At 38.2% G+C, this 24548-nt stretch overlaps 1 protein-coding gene across 1 annotated transcript in view; it reads right to left on the bottom strand.

The window, feature by feature from the left end:
* Positions 1-680: 680 nt before the first annotated feature.
* The window catches only part of NDC1 (NDC1 transmembrane nucleoporin), a 44592-nt gene continuing 20724 nt past the window's right edge, over positions 681-24548 (bottom strand). Inside the window, exons 11-18 of the mRNA XM_022575731.3 lie at positions 23496-23654; positions 21070-21318; positions 20865-20980; positions 18146-18196; positions 16311-16374; positions 15446-15546; positions 4240-4400; positions 681-993 (exon numbers count right to left, since the gene is read on the bottom strand). Coding sequence (XP_022431439.2) covers positions 930-993; positions 4240-4400; positions 15446-15546; positions 16311-16374; positions 18146-18196; positions 20865-20980; positions 21070-21318; positions 23496-23654 — 965 coding nt within the window. The 3' untranslated portion in view covers positions 681-929. The remainder of the gene's footprint in view (positions 994-4239; positions 4401-15445; positions 15547-16310; positions 16375-18145; positions 18197-20864; positions 20981-21069; positions 21319-23495; positions 23655-24548) is intronic.

Genomic DNA, 24548 nt, shown 5'->3' with positions numbered 1-24548 from the left:
TCTGTGAGGCCAATTAAGCTTTACAAAATAATTTGATCTAATGAAGATGAGGGAAGGAAAAAAAAGGGAAAGTTTCCTGGTGTTTCGTGCAAAACTTTTTCTCTCACTTGAAAAACTCGGCAATCACTTAATGTTTTGTTCCAGAAAAAGAAAGCAAAACTAGTTGAGAAAATACCCATATGCTTATTGTTTACTAGCATGATACAAAATAAATTCATAGATGTTGGTCAATTGTCTTTCGAAAACCAAATGTGAATGTTTAATCTTGTAACTTAAGAACTGAATTTTTCCACATTCCTTTATATAGAGTTAGCATCTGTAAATTGAGACTTTTTTTGGACAATCATGCAAATTTAATTTGTCTCTGAAAACAAAAACACAACCTAACAGATTAACAAAATATGTCCTTCAGACAATATTTTCTGTGAAATTTTCTCCACTGTTACCCTTTTTATCCTTTAGCAAACAGAAACTACTCCAAAAAAGTTTATGTATTTTGAATTTACAGAGAGCTAAACTCTCAGGATGATTAGGAAGGAAGACTAGATCAAGTCAACCTATTTTATCAGTACCTTCTGAGCTGACTCTCCTCCTCTCAAAAGTAAACTCTAAAAATTTTCTAGTTACTATTATTAAGCTATATAAGCTACAAACATTTCTACTGCCATAGATGCTTCTGTAAAATTGAATAAAGATTTTATTATGCCACACACAAAAAAAGTAATCGGTACAGAAAAGGCAGTTTTCGGTTATTCTGTTGAGAATTTCTCTCCATGATTTCTCCCATTAAAGTATAGTTTTCAAAGCAACCACCACGACAAAGGAAGCATCTAATTAGTCCATTTTCTTCTGATCCAAGAATGCTGAACATTTACTGTCCCATCTGTAGTTGTATCAGCAGTGTAATGAACACAGTTTATATTACTTAACTATTCTTTGAACTCCAAGAACTGTTGAAGTCTTTTCTGATGTTCTGCAGATGCTTGCACAGCACTAAATGAAACATAAATTCAAAGCATAAGCTTTATTTTACATTAAGCATATTAAGTGAACCACAGAGCACAGAGTCAATATTTTTCAAAACAATTAAAAACGAATAGAAATCTTCACATATTTAGTACTTCTGAAAAAGCTGGATGAAAACCCTCCTTAATCTAATGAGGAGGAGGGCTTGCATTCAGTAACAGCATGCTTCTACCTTCTAAAAGACCAAAGCAAATTAAGACTGACAAGTGAAGGCATCAATTTTAACCTGCTCTGCTGTGGAACCTGCTGTGCAGTTCCAGGCCTTGCAGTAGATTTTCTGGATTTTATTATTTTATTTAAACCAGATTCCAACATTATCTTTGAGTTGTGGAGTATTTGAATTGCCTTTAATATAAAATCCTTTAAACTAAAATGTTTGGTTAAAACACAATAGACTCCACTAATCGTTTTCAAAGGTAATAGCTTGGTGGTTTAGATTTACTTTTCCCTTTGAACGTAAGTTATGTCTTAGAGGGGGAAACTGAGTTCTCTCCCCACCCTTGCCGCCACAAAAATACATTACCTGGACAAAAGCGGGGCAAATATATATATTGAAACTAGTATAAAACTTCCTTTTAAACTTTTGGGCAGAAACTGAATATACCGAAAGATTCTGGTTTTCTAGTTGTTGATAGTAATACACCATTACTGAATGATAAAATTCCAGGTAACTGAAGGTCGCCACTTTTAAAAGTGTCAAGTCTTATTATAATAATTTTGCTACAAATCACGCTAAAGCACCTTATACATTTACATCTCTCTGACTAACTGCACCATCTCAAGTGTATTTTACTGTTCGGACTCCCTCTAGGTGCCAGTGAGGTTGTCATCTCTCACTAAATGGCTCCGAACTTTTTCAAACACCAGGTCTACAGCTTTTCTCATGACTCCCCTCTGCTAGCAGGCACTGTACTATTTCTTACTGTTGTTAGTATTCTTGACTCTAACAGCAGTCTTCCTCTCATATTTTAATATGTTATAGGCTGGAAAACTAGCAAATCGAATTTGCCTAAATTAAGAGTAAATAGGTATTAAATGAATTTCTCCAATGCGTAACTGATCTGTGTTAATTTTCACACCTCAAACGTTTACTTCATTTATACCTGGTTCTCAGAGGTGAAGTTTTGGGGAATGAATAAACCAGGTATGATACAGTAATAACAGTTATTGTCACAACAATATATAATGTAGTGTGGGCTTTACATATGTAGGATCCCATTTTACCTCTCTTAACAGCAAATGAAACAAACTGGAATGGATAACATACCCTTTTCATGGGAGGGTAAACAGTATCAGAATGGTTTCCAGAGGTTTGTAGATAGAATTCTAGGGTCAGAAAGATTTGAGTCTAAATGCTGGTTCTGCAACTTACTAGCTGCATAATCTCAGGCCAGTTACTTAAATCAATAGGTAACTTGCCCACAACTACAGATAGTCAATAATGTAACCAGGCATATATCCAAATGTTTTAATTCCAAATCTAACTTCTACGATACCATTCTGTCCTATATTTGTACAAAATAGTCTCTACTGACCTCATCAATTTTGGTACATGTATAAAATATGGCTCTTCTCAAAGGAAAGAAACTAAGGTAGAGTTTCATTCTCATAATTTTTTTAACAGTCATCTATCTCCCTTTCTTATCTAAGTTTACATCTTAAAGGGAGTCTAGTATTGTATAGGGTAAGAAGGTGGAATTTTAAGAGCAAGAAAGACCTGATTTCAGGTTCATGTTCTAACAGTGACTAGACTACACTATTAGGCAAGTTCTTAATCCCTCCAAGTCTCAGTTTCCATATCTATACAATACGATAATCTCTACACCCCAAAGGCTCTTTGAGAAGAGAAAATGAAAATGCGAGTGTATTGTCTAGAACAGCACTGTGCAACGGAACTTTCTGCAATGATGGAAATGTTTTATACCTAAGCTGTCCAATACAGTAGCCACTAGCTATGTGCAGTTATTGAGGACCTGAAATGTGGCCAATGTAAGTGACAAACTGGATTTTCAATTTTATTTAACTTTAATTAATTTAAATTTAAATAGCAAGGGGGCTTCCCTGGTGGCGCAGTGGTTGAGAGTCCGCCTGCCGATGCAGGGGACACGGGTTCATGCCCCGGTCTGGGAAGATCCCACATGCCGCGGAGCGGCTGGACCTGTGAGCCATGGCCGCTGAGCCTGCGCGTCCGGAGCCTGTGCTCCGCAACGGGAGAGGCCACAACAGTGAGAGGCCCGCGTACCAAACACACACAAAAAATTTAAATAGCAATACATGGCTATCATATTGGAGAGTGCAGATCTAGAAGCACTCAATAAATAGATTTTTTTTTGGTTTGTTTTTAAACAAATGAATAAACCTCTTAAGGAGAGCGGATTATCTACAACTCTTCTGTATTCCCACACAGAACCAAAGTGTTCCAAAAAAACTTGCTGCTGCTGCTACCTTATGTATGTGTTGACATGTATGTCATATGCTTTATGTATGTGCCTCATGGAAGTAAAAGGAAATACACTACTGCTTCTAAAAGCAAGTGGTCTGAGGAAGTTCTAAACTATTTATTGATTGCATACAGAAAAAAACAGAGCAATCTCTTGTATCTTTTAAAGTTTATTTATAATTATGACAGAAATAATTTAGTTAATAAACTAGTATCCCTTACACTGCCTAGGTAGATTATTTCATGAAAAGAAAGCAGTAAACATCAATGAAACTAAATATACACAGGTTTGGCATTTGTGGTTTTCTTTCTGGTTCCGTTTCTGAAGGTGGTATGATCTACCATTGCTTTTCCAGCACGATTCACAAAGCACCAAGGACTCATTTATGGAATACTCTCCTCACCCCAAGTCTTAGTTTACTGACCAAAGCATATTTAATATGCTTTTCTGGAGAAGAAAATATCATTTTGCCTTTTTTCTCCCTTAAGGATATTTTAGTAATTAAAACAAACCAATATATAATTACATTTGCTGCTTTTATAACTTTCTATCCTCTTTTTTACCCATTTGAAAGAAGGCCCCAAAGCTTATATGATAGGCCAAATTTTAAAATGTAAATATTAAATCTAAATCCAAGCTGTTAGTTCCCAGTAGGAATCATGAAGGTCCCAAAAGAATACTTTCAACTTATGAGCCTTTATAATTCTCATACCTGTTTCTCAGGTGAACTCCTGAGAGTGAATTATCGTGGAACAAAAACAGGTAAACTTACTTCAGATGTTCACCAAATGTAGTAGTTATTCTATAGATGGCAGTTTTTAGTGATGCTCTAAAGGCAAATCTTAATGTTTTATAAGAAGTGTCCACTAGGCTTCCTGAAATCCGAGGTGGTTTACTGGAAGCATGAGGAAGCTTGAAGTACTTATCAACTGCCTACATCAAGAAAGAAAGAAAACATGTTAGTTCAGACTATCAAGAAAGCCAATTTAGTCCAAAGGATTAAAGAGATTTCATTTCAGATAGATAGATACAGATACACACACACACACACACACACACACACACACAGACATATAATATTTATTTTGGATCACAGTCAAAACAATTTGAAAAACAGGGAGTAGAGGTTCAGCCACTTCAGCAGTTACCAGGGAAAAGTCCACACCTGTCCTCTAAAAAGCAGTTATACTTCAACAGCCTTGAAAATGCAAAACTGGGAAGTGAAACACAGATATCCTACTCTGCTTATAATGTATGACAGACGGGTAAGAGCATCTTTATTATAAATCTCAGCCCAAAAAAAGACCAAACTTTATACTTTACAAGGGTAAGGTTATTTACTATACTAGTTTATCTTCCTTTTCAATTCTAGCTGATAAAGTACCTATGAGCAAAAATAGGTGGGAAGAGAACTCACCAATGAAACTGATTTTATTTATACTTGATAGTATGAGATTTAAGTATAACTTTTAAAAGCCAAAGGTAAATATTATAATTTTTAAATGCTATAAACTATATTAAGAGAAGGGAGAAGACTGAGAAGTATAAGCATGTCAATCTACTACAGGAAAGATAATGTCTAAAGTGACAAGAAGTAATAATATAAGTCTATTATTTATAGTTACAGATGTAAGCACCAAAAAAGTACTTAAAACTATAGTTAAAAGGATTTCTGCCATCATGTTTTTAATTTCAAGAGCTCTTACGAGGGGAAAGCAGGGGTGGGGGTGGAGGTGGGATGAATTGGGAGATTGGGACTGACATATATACACTATTATGTATTAAATAGATAACTAATAAGAATCTGCTGTGTAAAAAATAAATAAAAATTTTAAAAAGAGCTCTTTATGTCATTTGAGTGATCCTTTTTACTTCAGCATACTATTTTTGTTTCCAGGCTGCAATACCGCTTTTATTTCTGAGGATTTCGGTGATTTTTGTTATGTTTTTGGTTTTTTGTTTGTTTTATAGTTTCTTCCAAGCTACTTTTCTTCTCCTTGCTTCTTCTGGTCTCTATCTTCTGTATTGGATGCTTTCTTCAAACTCTAGTGACCCTTGGCTCACGACTGAGAGTGGGACCTCCTAAAGAGCTGACCCAAAGCTCTGAGTACTGGAGATTATTGACCACAGCTTTGAGTACACAACTGGAGATTACTGACAGCTTCACAACAGGTGATCTGCGTGGACTTTTTTGGGGATAAGTGCTCAACTCAGTAACTTTAGATCTTTCTTCTTGGTTTGATCAGAGTTCCCAAAGAAAAGTCTTCCAGTACCCTGTCTGGGGCGCTTGGTCCCCAGTGCTCAGGGAAGCCAAGTGGTGAACAGAGCTATGGAGCACACCTCTACGCTTTTTAGTAGAGTACCCACAACTGTGAACTCTCCCAGTCCAGAGACCCAGTGCTCTACTCTCTCTGAGGATGAACCTCAACTTCTGCTGGAATGAGGGAGAAGCACCACCTAGGAAAATCTAGGGATCTAACTGGTTTTCAAACAGCTCTCACCCAAACCTCCCTGTTCTGGTACCTGTCCCTTCACCCTTGGTTCCAGAGGGTCTTGGTGCTTGCCCCACTACCAACTTCAGATTTGCCTCTGGAATCTGCTAAGTTAGTTATCTCAACCATCTGCTGTCCAGCTTTGAAGACTTTGTTGCTGTTGTCTCCTCTCCTATTTATGGATTTATGTTTGTTTTTTTTTTAAATAAATTTAGTTATTTATTTTTGGCTGCACTGGGTCTTTGTTGCTGTGCGCAGGCTCTCTCCAGTTGTAGCGAGCGGGAGCTACTCTTTGTTGCAACGTGAGGGCTTCTCATTGAGGTGGCTTCTCTTGTTGCGGAGCACGGGCTCTAGGCGTGTGAGCTTCAGTACTTGTGGCACGTGGGCTCAGTAGTTATGGCTTGTGGGTTCTAGAGCACAGGCTCAGTAGCTGTGGTGCATGGGCTGAGTTGCTCCATGGCATGTGGGATCTTCCCAGATCAGGGCTTGAACTCATGCCTCCTGCACTGACAGGCGGATTCTTAACCACTGCGCCACCAGGGAAGCCCCTGGATTTATGTCTTTTTAAAAAGTCCTTTTACTGTAGTTTAGCAGAGTTTAGGGGGAAGGAACAAGACCTGATGCGTGTGTTCAGTCTGCCATGATAACTGCAAGTCTATACATTTATTCTCTCAACAGTAACTTATAAGAGGGATTCCCAAGACTGGGACAAACTTGAGATAATTTTAGGCAGTATGGGAGATGGTATTCAATGACATATTTAAGCAACATTAAATAACACTGAATCATAATGGAAAAGTTACTTCCTTTTCAATTTTCTGGTAAACCTTCTAATTAACATTCAGTATACCAGCAAAATCATCATCATCATTTACACCTGGGTCCAGTGGACCCTTTTTTTTAAATCTATTTTTATTTATTTATTTTTGGCTGCGTTAAGCCTTTGTTGCTGCACGCGGGCTTTCTCTAGTTGCAGCGAGCGGGGGCTACTTTTTGTTGCGGTGTGCGGGCTTCTCATTACTGTGGCTTCTCTTGTTGTGGAGCATGGGCTCTAGGCACAGGGCTTCAGTAGTTGTAGCAAGTGGGCTCAGTAGTTGTGGCTCACGGGCCCTAGGGCGCAGGCTCAGTAGTTGTAGCGCATGGGCTTAGTTGCTCCGCGGCATGTGGGGTCTTCCCGGAACAGGGCTCAAACCCATGTCCCCCGCATTGGCAGGCTGATTCTTAACCACTGCGCCACCAGGGAAGCTCCCCTTTTTTCTTTTTCCAGTGGACCTTTTTTATAGTTTAGTTTTTTTACAAAAAATTTACAGAAATAAGAATGACAGGGTAATGTAAAATAACTTTATAGAAGTTTACATAAGGTTATAAACATATTTTCCAGGTTTTGAAGATATATACATCTGAAATAGGCAGTCTTTTGAATGCAACTAGCTGCTTATCAGCTATCATGAATAAACCTGGAACACAGCCATCTTGCAATACTGATTTCAAACGGAAGATATATCTCCAACAGGTTCTAGTTTATCATTACTTCTGATTCTTTTTCTTGCATCTGCACATCAAAATACAGTATTTTAAAAAACTTTTGACAGCTCATAATATTGTTGAAGACTTCAACCATTTTCTTTGTACCCTAATTGTGCAAAACATTTTCATTCTTAGGTTTATAAAGATGAACTGAAATGATCAATCAAATATAAAAATATTTTATTGTACGTGACTTTTTTCATTTCAGTATCACCTATTTCCTTCCACTTTTTTGTTTATTAATTACTTATTGATTAATTAATTTATTTATTTCTGGCTGCGTTGGGTCTTCACTGCTGCCCATGGGCTTTCTTTAGCTGCTGCGAGTGGGGGCTACTCTTCGTTGCAGTGCGGCTTCTCATTGCGGTGGCTTCTCTTGTTGTGGAGCACGGGCTCTAGGCACACAGGCTTCAGCAGTTCTGACTCGCAGGTTCTAGAGCGCAGGCTCAGTAGTTACGACACATGGGCTTAGTTGCTCTGCAGCATGTGGGATCTTCCCAGACCAGCACTCGAACCCGTGTCCCCTGCGTTGGCAAGCAGATTCTTAACCACTGCGCCACCAGGGAAGCCCTCCCATAACTTTTTTTTTTTGCAGTACGCGGGCCTCTCACTGTTGTGGCCTCTCCCGTTGCAGAGCACAGGCTCAGTGGCCATGGCTCACGGGCCCAGCTCCTCCGCAGCATGTTGGATCTTCCCGGAACGGGGCATGAATCCGTATCCCCTGCATTGGCAGGCGGACTCTCAACCACTGCGCCACCAGGGAAGCCCCCTCCCATCACTTTCGAATACACCTTTGTATACCTTCAGCATGTAACCACTTAAGAACCATGTAAATTTCTAGAGTGCTGTCTCTCCACATTCATCTTCTGATTTATCTAAATAATTATTTAACATATTGGCAATTTTCTTCCTTTTACCATCATCGGTGGTAAATTTTAAAAATCTGAACTAGCAACTGCATTCAATGATAGCTTAAAAAAAAAACTGTAAAGATGTGTGTTCAGACTATATACCTTTTCTTCAAAGATGATACAATGCTATACGATTTCATCATTCTTCTGCTTTCTTATTGGTCTTTTTTACCACAATTGGAATAACTGATGAGTAATGATGAAATAATTCCTGGGATGATCAAATAGCAAGTTGTTTCAAGATACTGGAAATGTAAAATCACTAGGATTTCATAATACATCTTGGATTTTAAAAGGGTCCAAAGGATAATTGTAAAAGAGTGAATTCTGTTTGACTGTTTTCTCTTTGTTCTTTGAAAGACCTCTAAGAAAGAATAAAAGTCATAGAATATCAATCCTTACAAATAACTGGAATAGCTCACAAACAAATACAAAAATTAAATTGGGTCCAGCAGACCCTAATGGTATAAAAGTTACACTGGGGAAGAAAGTCTTAGTTTGGAGGTAATGTGTCCTTAACACATCTCTAATTCTCTCTAATCTCCTTTTGTAGCAAAGGACAAGAAGGCTTCAGGTTCAGGGATTTGAGCAAACAGTATGTAGCCAGAGCTTAAAATTATTGTCTTTTCTCACTCTAATTGTCTTCTCCTAAATACTGAAATCCAAGAAGCACTGGGACTTCCCTGGTGGTCCAGTGGTTAAGAATCCTCCTTCCATGTGGAACATATATACAATGGAATACTACTCAGCCATAAAAAGGAACGAAACTAGGTCATTTTTAGAGACGTGGATGGACCTAGAGACTGTCATACAGAGTGAAGTAAGTCAGAAAGAGAAAAACAAATATCGTATATTAATGCATATATGTGGAATCTATAAAATGGTACAGGTGAACCGGTTTGCAAGGCAGAAATAGAGACAGAGATGTAGAGAACAAACGTATGGACACCAAGGGGGGAAAGCAGGCGTTGGGGGGTGGTGTTGGTGGGATGAATTGGGAGATTGGGATTGACATATATACACTAATATGTATAAAACAGATAACTAATAAGAACCTGCTGTATAATAAAAATAAAATAAAATTCAAAACAAAAAAGGAATCCGCCTTCCAATACAGGGGACACGGATTCGATCCCTGGTTGGGGAACTAAGATCCTACATGCCGCGGGGCAACTAAGCCTGTGTGCCACAACTACTGAGCCCACGCTCCACAACTAGAGAGAAGCCTGTGCACCACAAAGAAGAGCCCGCATGCTGCAATGAAGACCCGATGCAGCCATAAGTAAGTAAGTAAGTAAGTAAATAAATAAATAAATAAATAAATAAAAGGAGGTTAAGAAATGCATGCTCCTGCCAAGCCCTCACAGAGGTAATTTGATATGGCGGGAAGCAAAGGACTTCAGGTCTAAAAGCCTGGTTTTCAAATTTACTCGACCATTTATTGGCATGATCTTGATTAAGTCATACCGACAGATATAGTCTTTTTGAGAGAGCCTCAGTCATGCAAAGTAAGCCTTATTCTAACTTTATGGGATTGTTACAAAAATTAAAGAAAGAGCATTTCTTTTGGAGTACTACACAGATATTAGGTAAAGTAGCATAGGATTCTAGAGAAACAAAGAATGGACTGTGACTTGTAGAAGAATATTGGTCAAGGGTCTCTGGGCCTTCAAACCCATAGTTCTGGCCCTCAAGAACATTCCTTTCCTTTTCCCCATTCTTCCTTCTAACTTCTGTTATCACTTCCTCAGGGAGGCCTTTAATGACTTCACACTTCCTTTCAATCTCCTATTCACAAGACTAGCTTAGACTCGCCTGTTTTATGTTCTCTGATCATCCTGCATTTTTGCATACTGTGGCACTTATTACAATTGTAGTTACTTATTTGTATGATTTTCTATTTTATAGTCTGTAAGCTCCTGGAGGGCAGGTACCATGTATGCCTTTTCTCATTCTATATCATAACACATGGTAAACCATTTGATAATTAACATTTATTGGATGAATGGATATGTGAATAGCATAAAGGTCAACTTCAACATTCCAAGTATATCAAAATTTGACCTTCAGATGATAAGGCAAAAAATATAATAGACAGAGCTGATATCCCACCATCAAGGTGACAATGACTTTTCAAAGACTTGAAGGCTTTCTGAAAACTTTAAAAAGTACTTTTAAAGATGAAAAAGTTCTGGAGCTAGATGATGGCTGATGGTTAAACAACAATGTGACTGTTCTTAACGACACAGAAATGTACACTAAAAGATAGTTAAGATGGTAAATGTTACGTTATGTGTATTTTAACACAATTTAAGAAAAATTTGTTTTGATTAAAAAACCACTCTAGGGGCTTCCCTGGTGGCGCAGTGGTTGAGAGTCCGTCTGCCGCTGCAGGGGACACGGGTTCGTGCCCCAGTCCAGGAAGATCCCACATGCCGCGGAGTGGCTGGGCCTGTGAGGCACGGCTGCTGAGCCTGCGTGTCCGGAGCCTGTGCTCCACAATGGGGAGGCCACAACAGTAAGAGGCCTGCGTACCGCAAAAAAAAAAAAAAAAGTAAACAGACAATTAAAATGCAGTATAATAAAGTGATGAAATGGGGATTACAGGGCAGAGCCAGAGAAAAGAAAAATGTGTTCTAGGCAAAGAAGGAAAGAAGAAGCATCATATACAGAGTTAGAGTCTGGTTAAGAAAATAAAATATATTTGGGGGGAAAACGGAATAGTCCATCGTGGTTATTAGAGTAGAGGGCTTATAGGAAGAACAGGATAGTGACTAAAGTCAGAATGAAGGATCCCTGTTAATAAGAGGAGCAAAAGGCCATAGTAATAATTCAGGTCAGAAATGCCAAGGGCTGAAGTGAGGCTGAAGCAGGAGGGATGGGCAAGAGAAAGGGTGGGTGGTTGATATGGGATTGATCCCTTAGAGTTTTGCCACATGGGTGCAACTGAAGGACATGGCAACAAGGAGTTGAAGAACAGGTAACAAGGACCTAATGAAACTTGGAAGCTTTTGCACAGCAAAGGAAACCATAAACAAGATGAAAAGACAACCCTCAGAATGGGAGAAAATATTTGCAAATGAAGCAACTGACAAAGGATTAATCTCCAAAACATACAAGCAACTCATGCAGCTCAATATCAAAAAACAAACAAACCAAGCCAAAAATGGGCAGAAGACCTAAATAGACATTTCTCCAAAGAAGATATACAGATTGCTAACAAACACATGAAAGAATGCTTAACATCATTAATCATTAGAGAAATGCAAATCAAAACTACAATGAGGTATCACCTCACCCTGGTCAGAATGGCCATCATAGAAAATCTACAAACAAATGCTGGAGAGGGTGTGTAGAAAAGGGAACCCTCTTGCACTGTTGGTGGGAATGTAAACTGATACAGCCACTATGGAGAACAGTATGGAGGTTCCTTAAAAAACTAAAAATAGAACTACCATACGACCCAGCAATCCCACTACAGGGCATATACCCTGAGAAAACCATAATTCAAAAAGAGTCATGTACCAAAATGTTCACTGCAGCTCTATTTACAATAGCCAGGACATGGAAACAACCTAAGTGTCCATCAACAGATGAATGGATAAAGAAGATGTGGCATATACATACAATGGAATATTACTCAGCCATATAAAGGAATGAAACTGAGTTATTTGTAGTGAGGTGGATGGACCTACAGACTGTCATACAGAGTGAAGTAAGTCAGAAGGAGAAAAACAAATACCGTATGCTAACACATATATATGGAATCTAAAAAAAAAAAAAAAAAAAAAGGTCATGAATAACCTAGGGGCAAGATGGGAATAAAGACACAGACCTACTAGAGAATGGACTTGAGGTTATGGGGAGGGGAAGGGTAAGCTGGGACAAAGTGAGAGAGTGGCATGGACATATATACACTACCAAACATAAAATAGATAGCTAGTGGGAAGCAGCTGCATAGCACAGGGAGGTCAGCTCGGTGCTTTGTGACCCCCTAGAGGGGTGGGATAGGGAGGGTGGGGTGGAGGGAGATGCAAGAGGGAAGAGATATGGGGACATATGTATATGTATAGCTGATTCACTTTGTTATAAAGCAGAAACTGACACACCATTGTAAAGCAATTATACTCTAATAAAGATGTTAAAAAAAAAAATTGGTAAAAAAATGGTTGAAGTGACAGACTATAAGGTCTAAGCTGGATAGGGAAAGACATATGTGTAGCTAGGAGGGAGCCGAAAAACAAAGGAAGTGAAAATATTGACAAAGACAAAGTGTACAGAAGAAGCAAGGGCATAAGAGGCTATGCTTGGGGGGCCTCTTACATGAGCCCACAGATCTATGGATAGAATTCAGGGTGCAATAACTCTGGGATAAAAATTACATGTTTATCTTTACTAAGCTCTAATTAAAAATTAGCATTTCTTTCAATTATGAAACAGTAAATCACAATAGCATTAGCAATTCCTGTGACTTTGCCAACACAGATATCATCAATACCTTCATATCACGTTACTATTGCAATTATCTGAAATACCATTCATCATATCACTACTTCAAAGTGATGAGTTAGTAGACTCACTGATAGATCTTGTTATTTAATGCATTAATTAAAAAGCACACATTACTGTATCACAAATTTAATACTTTCATAATTGTATTCTAATATAATTGATTTCCTTTCTAATCCTAACGACTTCATTTTATGTATTTAAGAACATTATTCTGAGAAAAAGTCCATGGGCTTCATCAGACTGTTAAAGGGACCTCTGGCACAAAAACATTTAAGGATTCTGACTTAGAGGGTAGAATCCTGGAATTTTAAGCTTTGGAGGTGGAGAATTCAGGGGATGACGAGGCCTGGATGATGGTCAAAGGCTGACACTGATGGGTATGTAAAAGACTGGCGAGGAGGTCAAAGTGTGGGACAAATATCCACGTGGACACTGAATCACTCACTACAGTCAACCTCAGGATATGGGGTGGAAAAGACTGCAAGGCAGTTTGCAAAATCTGATGCCTGCAGAGCATGACCAAAAGGCCGACTGTGATGTGGCCTAGGGGAGAACAGATGCCAGAAGCCTCACACTAGGAAGGGTTTTTATACTCAGAAGCAAAGTATCAAATCACTGGTCCTGTTCTTTGTTCCATTTACCTCTTCTCAACTCTCAAAAACATGCCTCTGCCTCTTTCTACTCTGCCCCTCAACAGTATCCTCCATTCAACTCCTCTGTTTCAAAGTAAATAGGGCCTGACCCTTCGACAAATCTATAATTCTTATCTTCCCAATCAATCAAAGGTAGGAATGACTATAACCAAATAAACAAATTGCTTTCCTTGTCATACCTACCCATAACCAACTATGAAGAATTAGGAATTCTGATGGTGGGGAGGTGAAAAGAAAGTAACTTTGGTGCAGAATACCTTGAGGGCAGTGTGATCCTTGTGAAATCAATTCCGTTTCAACCAGCATTTTTTTTTTAATGAAATAGAATGGAAAGCATTAGAATGCAGAGCACATAATAAAAGGTAAGCACTCTTCTAAGAATCTTTTGTTTCTTGTTACACCCACACACCCCTATATTCTGAGTCTAATGTAAATGTACTAGATCATGGTCTAAAAAGTTTGAAAGCCATGGTTCTAAGGGTAGAGCCATTCTCTCTAAAGAGAACATTATGTAAAAATAAAAGCCCAGGAGAAGATGATAGACAAGTTCAGAGAGAATACAGGATGTGGATCTGCAGCTTTCCCTGGGGTCTACTACACTGCTAATGCCCTGCAATCAGCTCACATTCAAGTCCCAGCTCTGCCACTAACAAGACTTGTGTGTGAGACCTGAGGTAAGTCACTGCACTACCGAGCCCCTCTCATGTGCAAAACAGGGCCAAAACACTTCCATCTCACTTCACAAGATAGATCTGAGGTTCAAAATAAATAATGAAAAGAAATCACTCTGTAGACTATGGAACATTCTACTGTAGTTTTATTTTAAACTACATAGCAAGAGTGATTAAAAAAAAAAACTATGCTATGTACCAAAGATATGCCCAAATCATGGTTACCCTATTGTGTGGTTAGACAAGCCAAATATTAGAAGTTGTGGAGAAATAGTAGGAAATTCTTTCTTTAGAGAAAGGCAGCTGGGAAAAGAACCCAAATAATAAAACTAGCCATGTGTATAAACATGTCTCAAATAACATACATGAGAAAGTGGGCACAAAGAGGACTCAAAGTGAAGAAAAAAAAAAAAATCACTGGTTTTGATGGGTAAGACTTTCTAAGAGGTAAAATGAATTGAGATTTGAAGAAAGGAACAGTAAAGCCTGTTTTCTCTTCATATCTTAAATTGTTTCCCAAGACCCAAAGATGCACCAGTTTATTATCCTTTAAGCCTAGTTCAGTAACACTCCCCCAGAAAACCTATACAACACCCAAGCCCCTACCTCTAAATGCTCCTAGCCCTCGGTGTTTATATTCCTCATCTGACATACAACTAATATTATAAGGCAGTGTAAAACATATCACCCAACATGAAGTTAGGAAAGGCAGCCTAATGGAAAACAAGAAGCATACGTTTTATTTTTCTTCCTTTAAGTCTAGGACTAAAAAGACCTGGTAGTTTAAAACTATGCACCCAGCCTGAAAACAGGAATCTGCTGGCCCCAGCTCTATCTTCTTAAGCCTCTGGCCAATAGGTAACTTCTTATCTGCAGGGTAATTTAACTTCAAGTCACTTTCAGTAGCTACAAATTATGTAAGGATGCAATCTTATAGCACTGAACAGAATTCCAATATCCTAAATAATCTCATTAATATCAGAGGTATATCCTACAGGTTTAGTATACTTTCTTTCTTTGTTACAATACAATTATTACTTATAAATGAATTAAAAGTTTATCTTCCTAGTTTCTCTTAGATTGTAAGTGCCTGAGGGTGAGAATAGTACCATTATTTTGACTTCCAACATATGTTTGTAAGAAACAAACTGAAAAAGCTGGGCAGGGGGAGGGGACAGGACCTCTACTCCACCCAACCCACATATTGCCTACCTCTTGTAGCGTCAACAAAGTATTAAGAATAGCTGGTAGTGTAGTCTGGACAACTCCAAATCTATCTTCTGTAAATGATGCTGCTACTAAGTGAGACAGACCTCAAGTGGAAAAGAAGAAAAAAGTTAAAAGCGAATCAAAATTAGGCAAATCTACTTGCAATATGTCTATTTGGGAAAGGATTAATATTCTGAATGCATAAAAAGACTTCTAAATTAAAAAAAGAGGGAGTAATACAATAGAAAAATAGGCAAAAGACTGGAAAAGGCATGGAAAAAGTGCTCAACTGCAATAGTCTTGAATAAGATGACAGTCTCTGCCTTACGTTCTAGTAGGAAAAAGAATTTTTTAAAATAATATTGTGTTTGATAGTGATAAGTGCTAAGAAAACAAAGCCTGATAAGCGTGACAGCTGTGAGGATACTTTTCATAGGGTGGTCAGGAAAGGCCCCTCTGAGGAAGTATCATTTAAGCATTGAGAAGGCAGTATCTGTAAGATGAAAAGAAATAGTTCTTCAGGAACTAGATTTTCATATTTAACCGAAGCTAAATATGCTTAAACATGTTATGTCAACGTAAGCTGACGGTTAAAAAACAATCTATTAATTGCAGTTTTTTTGAAATAGAGAAAGAGAGGCAAGAACCCCAGGCTCAGTTTATCCACTTATACACAAGGAAAATTTCTGCCTAAATTAAAATACACCTAAATATCTAAGAAAAATGATCTATATATAAAACAAAGAAATAACAATGTATCTGAATATTCAAAGATTGAGATCGAAGTCCAGAACTGATCTTTCACGGATTATACTTCAATATTTAACTAATAAATAAGTCATAGTTGCAGTTCACTGAGATTGCTTACCTTCTAATGCCCAAATATGCATTTGGGCATCTGAAAAAACAGCCTGAATGGAGGCCTCTGGGTGCTACAAATACAATAAAGACATTTAAGTAAGTTCCCCTGAAATGATAATTTCATCTAATCAATTACGTAGACTATAACAATAAATATTTCACAGCTGCCTCTGAAGAATTAAAACCTGAAATTCTTACACAGTATGATTTAACTGCAATAAAGCATTCTGCTACCAACTCATTGTGTGACCCTTGCCAAGTCTCTAAATCTCGATGGGCCTCAGTTTCTCATTTACAATAAGAGTTGAATAAATATATTCAGCTCAACCCACCTCAAGGGATTAGCATAGAGATCACTTAAGAGAAGCGTTAAGAATGCTCTTTTTTTTTAAACAAAAGAATTGCCTAAATACATATTACCTCTCTTAAATCGTCTGCCCTCAATCCCACTGCAAAGAAAAACCACCCAACCTTCTTTAATACAGCAAGGTATTGTGGTGTGGAGCAATAATTGGCCCGTGTAAATGGTGGATTTCATAATACACCCAATGAAGCCTACTAAGTACAACAGCATGTTACACGTCCCAACATTAAGTAGCAGCGTCTACAACTCCTTATCATACAATAGATCCACTTGCAAAATCAGAATCAAAAGCAGCCGTTCACTTCCAAGGAAAAAGGAGATCTTATCTTGTTCAGCCTCTGCTCTGCCACTTACTGGCTATGTGCCCTTAGGCTAGCTACTTGACCCCTCTGAGCCTCAGGTTTCCTTATCTGTAAAATGAGGACAAAAAGACAACTCACAGGAATGCTGTTAGATTAAAGGAGGGAACTTAAGTGAAAAGAGCATGGCATACAGAAGACAAAAGGCTAAGTTTTCTTCCCATCCTTCTGAAACAAAGCTCTGAAGTAAAACTTCAGACAACTCCTCTTCCTCTTGGTGGAAGACGAGACACCTTCCTCAGGGGTCTGATAGTTTAACCAGGGCTCTAATGGATAGCCTTATTGCTAGTTGGGTGGATCCTCCCTGCCACCACAGTGAAAAAACAGTTTCAAGAACTTGAAAGGATTCTTTGCTATGTGTATCTATATTCTATCAGAGTTACTGAGTTCTCTCTCCCCACCAGAGTATGACTCCCAAAGAATAAAAATGAGGAATGTACGCCAATGCAGAGTTTCACTTGAAGGCATTAACTGAGTGCACTATTGGTTAATACTACAAAATCTGGAGAAAGAGAGAAGCTAGATTAAAATAATTAAAACAAAAATTCTTTCCCCTACAAATGGGCAAGGTTTTCCTCATCAAAGGATTAACTGACACACAACAGCTGTAGCAGTGAAAACAGGAATGAATTTTTAGCTTCTACCATTGAGATTTACTCCCCTACAGCAGCTGGGGCAGCTGACAGACAAGTTGGAAAGTCATTTAGTTTGTGGTCTGAATTACAACTTTTATCCAACCCAAGTTTAACATCTGCAATCTAACCCAGTCATCTCTCTTCTGAACACCAAATTGGCCCTAAAGATGTTAGCAGGACAATGAGCCATGAAGCATCACCATGGATTTACTCATTTTGCAGCAAGGGGCTACATATCAGCACAAAGCTGCCTGCAGCCAAGAAACTGAGAAGGCCAACTAGAGCCAAGCCTCAGGAAGCCACTAAGGTGAGATGTGTGTCTAGGGCAGCTACTGTTAAAAGGGAGGTTTAGTGAAGCATGATGCAAAGCTGTTTGGCTTGCTAGGATCAAGCTAAATATTTAGAAGTCAAATCCTACCTGCTACTTCATTCTTATTTTGTTTCCTCTCCCCCCATTCCCAATGCTATAACTACATATTCTTACCTTACTGAAAAAATACATTATCAGCACCCGTTTTGATAAGAAATTCTTAATCTGAGTTGGAAAAAGGGAAGAATTAACACATGCACATTTTGCAATTCTACTCAAATATAATATTACACATTTCCAGGTTCTTCCTGACACTAACTTAAATGAAACACTTCACATCTTACAAAGAAAGAACAGTATTTAAGGTAAACTACGTAAATAAATACCTCTGTACTATAAACCGGATAACCAAGATAGGCCATCTAACCTAAATTGCATTCCCATGTATACATGTCTAGCCCTCAAATTTAAGCCCTGTCATAATAAAAAAGGAACTCTAAGTGGTTCTGGTGATATTTTCTAAGACCATATTCTTTCTCAATTCTCTACAACTGTCTTACCCATTACCTCTTAATACCAAAAAAGAGCATGTTTCCCCTACCAAAAAAAAAAAAGATCTTAAGACATGAAGTGGTTTTCTACTAGTTGATATTTACAGGGAAAACAATTTTCTTAATATTAAGCTAAAAGCTACATACATACCCCAACTGACTTGAAAGTAAATTCATGACATAGCAGTACTTATGGCATATAGAACCATATGGGATCCTGAAGTTTTGTAAAATGCCTTCAGTTCTGCCCTCTCTATTAATTGATCATTCTATCAATGAACATGATATTATTTCTCCCATCTTAAAAAATAAAACCCTTCTTTGACCCCTCAACTCCTCCCAGCTACTACCCCATTTCTCTGTTCCCCTTATAGCAAAACTCCTTGAAAGATCTAGCTTTTCTTGTGGTTTCCAATTCCTCTCCCAGTCTCTCCTGAACCCACGCCAATCAGGTGTTCATCCCCTCTACTCCACCCAGTAGCTCTTGTCAAGTACTCAATGACCTCCACATTTCTAGCGCAACAGTTCATTCTTAGTTTGAGTCTCATGCTACCTATCAGCATCATCTCTGACACTCACTTCTGTCTGAAACACTTCTTGGTTCTTTCTCATCTCAACGGTGCTCCTTTGCTATTCCTTCTCATCTCCCAGACCTCGTCATTAGAGGGTCCCAGTTCTTGCATCTCTCTTCTTCTATATCTATATTCCCCAAGAATTTTCACAGAGTCTCATGGCTTTTATATTCTGATGACTTCCAAAATTTCATTTCTAACCTGGACTTTCCCCTAGACTCCAGATGTATGTCTAATATCTTATTCAGTATTTTCACTTGGTTGTCTAGTAAGTATCTCAAAATTGACATGTCTAAAATCAAACTCATGATTTCCCTACCTTACCTCTATCAAATCTCTTCTTCCAGAATCATCAGTAAATTGCAACTCAATAAACTGCAACTACATTATTTCAGATCCTCAGGCCAAAAACTTTAGAATCAACACTGACTCTTTCACACCACAACCAAACCATAAGCAAGTCCTATTACATCTACCTTCAAAATATATCCAGACCTTGATCACATTTTAGTCTCCACCACAACCACTCTGGTCACAGATACCATCATCTCCCCCTAGATTACTTTAACAGCTTTACTACTGTCCCTCTGCTTCCACTCCTGCCCTCTGAGGATCTAGTCTCAACATAGCAGCGCTTTTCAAAATGTAAAGTTACATCACGTCATTCTTGTGGGTAAAACCATGCAGTGGCTATCCATCACATTCAGAGAAAATGTCAGTCTTTACAACGGCTAATGGGCCTGACGAGCTCTGGGTGCCTGCTACCTGTCTTACCTCACCACCCACCTACCACTCTCCCCTCACTCTGCTCTGGACACACTAGTGTCCACAACGTTCCTCACACAAGCCAATCCTACTCCCACCTGAGGGCCTTTGCATTTTGCTGTTCCCTGCCCTCCCTTCAGGCCTCTGATCAAGAGTCACCCTATCAATGAAATGTCCCCTGATCATGCCATATAAAATAGTACTCTCTTCCCCTAGGTACTGGTCTCCTTTACCTGCTCTATTTTTCTACATAGCACGTTAAGACATCAAATTTCTTCCCTTTTAAGACATATATTTTTCATATTTTGCACATGACATATCAGGATGCATCTTATAGTCAATAGCATGTCACGGTTTAACTGGCAACTTTTTTTTCTTAGTGGTACGTAAAGTAAGTCTAACAATTAATAGTACAGTTGACCCTTGGAAAAACTCGGTTGTTAGGGACACTGACCCTCTTGCAGTTGAAAATCCACCTATAACTCACAGTCCGTCCTCTGTATCCACAGTTCCACATCAGTGGATTCAACCAACTGCAATCGAGTAGTATTGTAGGATTTACTACTGAAAAAAAATCCACATGTAAGTGGACACACAGTTCAAACCCGAGTTATTCAAGCATAAACTGTATTTTTTATATTCAAAGAAATATAATACACTTGCTTGCTCACCTCTTTCCCCTCACTAGAATGTAAACATATGGTCAGGGACTTTTGTTTGCTGTTTTCCCGATACCTAAAACCACACCCTATATAGATGAAGAGCTCAATAAATATCTCTTAAGCGAAAGAATTCACAGATCAAAGGCACTGTATTAGGTTAAGCCAAATGAAATTGCAATTTCTGTAACTCAAAACCAGTCAAATACTGGCAATTTTATATGGGTCAACTTAATACATTAAGCATCCCCAAAGTCCCATTTATTCCTAATGGCTTACTTAAGTGAGATCCTTGATTCTCTCAATGTTACATGTAACTATAAATCCCATACCCGTATCATCCTACCTGTTCACGTTTATTCTGAATCCATGAATAAATCACATTGGGCTGTCTCACTGTCTTACCCTCAGCACTAACAGAGGTAGATGGAGAAGGATTAGAATATTCAGTCATTTGCTGACCTACAAAAAAAAAACCCAAGAAGGTGAAAACTTAGCCTGATTCTCTGCAACTATGACATTTCAAATTTTAGAAAATAAATAGTCCTCACCAGAAGCCGAAGTCCATAATCTTGGCCCTCTTCTTGTAAGCTGAGGACTTTGAGGTGACGCATAGCACGTGTTTACATCAAAAATCCCAGCCATCCGATTCACTACACTAGAGCCAAATGGGGTCGCCAAGGGACTTGCAACAACATCAGGTGTAGACAATTTTGAGGAGAACAGCGATGTCTTAATTAATGATGGCACTGAAGGCCGAGGCATCTGGCTAGATTTGGGGGTTTGAAAAGTAGTTTCTTCTGTAAAAGAACAGATCCAGTGCTGAAGAGGCAACCTGATCAAAGCAGGCCACTGTGGAGGTTCTCAAATTTTACACATCTCAATTCTTTGTTTAACTCATTTAACCAAGGCTCAGTAGATTGTTTCCATTTAGGTTTACATTCTCAACATCCATATGTTACTACTGCAACTTGGTGACCACTCAAGGAGCTTTATACATCTTTTTCTGTCAGGGTGGTACAGCCCCCGTTTTTTTTCTCTGAACAGGTATCTTCATCTTCAAGGTCAATTTTTCTAACTCTAAGCTGCTTTGAGTGAACCTATCAACTTATACTTTTTTTTCAAATGGCAACAACCTTATTGCATTAGAATATGCCCAGGGTTACTGCATGATCTTACTGTAACTATTACTTGGCTGAATCAAATCTACAGTGTGAAAATGTACAGAGAGAGTGCTAATCTTATCCCATTTTCCCCAGAGTTCTTTCAAGTTAACAGAAGTCACACCAGAGACTAATTTGCCTACAAATCTGATCTGTAAACAGCTTCTTCAAAAATTATCTCAAAACTGTACCAATTTATAGAGTCTCTTGTACAAAAATAGAAGAACATCTTTCTGCCACTCCAGTACAAGGCACATAGACAAATAAATTATACTAGTATTCTATCTTTTTAATAAAACTGGCAAAAGACATCAAACATTTAAAGTACCAAATTTTCATGACATGACTCTGTAAGGGTTAATGGCAATAACAAATATTTGGAGAATCAATTTACAAATTAAGATTGGGGTTTTTAAGTTTTGCGGTTATTCCTCAAAATTAGAGGCAAATTTTGACTGAGTAATGGGATATGACAACAATTTAAAATAATGAATAATCCATATTTGGTCTGGCCCAGGATCTCTCCCAACTCAGAATTACAATGATCTTTCTAACATGCTAATTTGATGTAACTATAGCTACTCAAAACTCTCTAACAGTGCCACATCTAAAGGGTAAAATTTAAACTCCTCCTCTCATTATCAAACATCATCCTACCCATTCAGACTCCTTTTTGACAGACTTCCTTTTAGCAGTTACATTGTCTTGTCATTATTTGTGTGCCTCCCACGAAAAGGTCAGTTCCAAGAATGTTTTTTCATCTTCAACTCTTTGGCTTCTAGCACAGTGCTTGGTACATGGTAGGCATTCAATAAATGCTTGCTGAATAAATAAATGCTAATCTGAATGCTAAGAACATCTGAAACACTCTAGAATCTTCTAAAATCTGACATTCATGAACTTATCTAAATCACTTTTCTTTTGTAATCTCTGTTTTTGGTCTATGACCCCAGCAGAGTAATGAAGTCAAAGACAGAGATGTGTTTGCTTTGGCCCATATAGTGATTTTTTAAAATATCAAGATTAGGTGCCAATGTTTAAAAGTGGTAGATTTTCCCTAAAACTTCTTCAGGCTTCTCTTTAAAAGAAAAAAAAAGCCCAGAAGTTCAGATACTGGGTCCAAATTTCCATATGGGAACAATGGACTGAAGCTAACCCGCAGCTTCCCATTTCAGATGAAGACTGTGCTCTCAAGTTTACCACAGTCCTCACCCAGCCAGTTCTGCCCATTCTCATTAAATGCCTGGCTCCAAAAGGCACTGGAACATTAAGGCTTTTTATCAGTCTTACATTCCTAGGTATTGTCTACTTAAGGTGTTTTGTGAAATAGCATAGGTTCCTCCACTTGTACTTTTTCCTCTCAGCTTTCATCTTTCAAACATTATATCAAGCTATCTTAAAACAATGAATGTGATGCCCCCATCCCCAAATCACCGAGTCATTGCAGTTGCTCCTCTCTGGGCACTGCCCAGGAACTTTTTATCTCTGCGATACTGCAATCACAGCAGCATCCAGTATTACCTGTAAAGATTCACCTGGCTCTCTACTAGAGTAAGCTGAAGTCCTCTATTTGATGATTAACATTTTGTTAGCCTTTTTAACACCACCACCACCACACTGGACTTAATTTTTTCAATCTACAATAGTACCCAGGCCTTTTTCTTGATTCAGTACAATATCCCATATATTGGATCAATTTTCCCTAAAAATATATACTTCACACTTATATACATATCCTTACATTAACTACTGTTACCTTCCTTAGGAAATAAAATGTAAGTGCTTTCCCCTCTCTTAGTAGTATTAGGAGTTACCTGGAGAATTCAATTTCTTAGGTTCCACGGGGTAGGATGAAGACATCACTCTCCCATTTGTAGCAGCAGCTTCTTGATAGAGTACAAGTTTCTGAGTCATATCATTTAAAAGATTCAAACACTCTCTTGAAATGGCTGTCCAACTGTGGGGATGTCCACCTAGGAGGTCCAAATACCAGCTTTTAAAATGTAGATAATCTTATGGTCTCCTCTCAAAATGAGGAGAAAAATCAACAAGAAATGCTATATTACACTTCGCATCAGGGCCCACTTTTCTCAGTCAAGCTGCCATTTATACTCATGCCATCTAAGACACAGCAGGAGTTCAATAAATATTTGGATGAAATAATTTTCTTAAAAGTCTACAAGCAAAAATTTGCTATTTTACCATTAAAAAAAACCATTCTCAAATTGGTTGCTAAAATAAAGCCAAACACTGTTGCACAGTTTGAATGAAAAAGACCCAGGTTACTTCCCTAGCAGTACTGAACAGACTGAAGACTTAAGACAATGAACATGTCTAATGAGAGGCACCCCATGGCCCCCAGTGACCTCTAAATTGCTGTGGCTCACCCACTGTGCTTCCTTACATTTTCATTTGCAAAAGAGCCCTTATTTGCTATTACATCTATAGAAGTGACACACTATTTGACAGTGATCATACTTTATACTGAGTGTTTATGTATCTGCTATCTTATTATTTAACTACCGTGATCCACACTCTTAAAAATTCCCTTAATTCTCATTATCTTTTGATTTTCTAAAACCTTTATCTCCAATAGCTGTCATGCAAAAATCGACTGTGCGCTGAGAATAGCAGAGGAGTCCACTGAAAACTGGTTCCTCCATCCTGGGCATTAAACAATCATTCTCTCTTCACTTAGGTCCCTCCTTACATCTTTCTTCCCATTTACAACTTAAGAGGAATAACGCTTAACCTGAAAACAAACAAAATACTCCATCAATAGGCCCCAGGACATTTTTTTTCCTAAATTTTTTTTTTAAATTTCTTTCTTTATTTATTTTTGGCTACGTTGGGTCTTTGTTGCTGCA

The sequence above is a fragment of the Delphinapterus leucas genome, chromosome 1 (assembly GCF_059928025.1).
Source record: "Delphinapterus leucas isolate spDelLeu-1000000601 "Yukka" chromosome 1, BTC_Dleu_Yukka2, whole genome shotgun sequence".
Taxonomy (NCBI): domain Eukaryota; kingdom Metazoa; phylum Chordata; class Mammalia; order Artiodactyla; family Monodontidae; genus Delphinapterus; species Delphinapterus leucas.
Note: the sequence above shows the minus strand (reverse complement) of the source record. Positions and strands in the feature narration are given on the sequence as shown.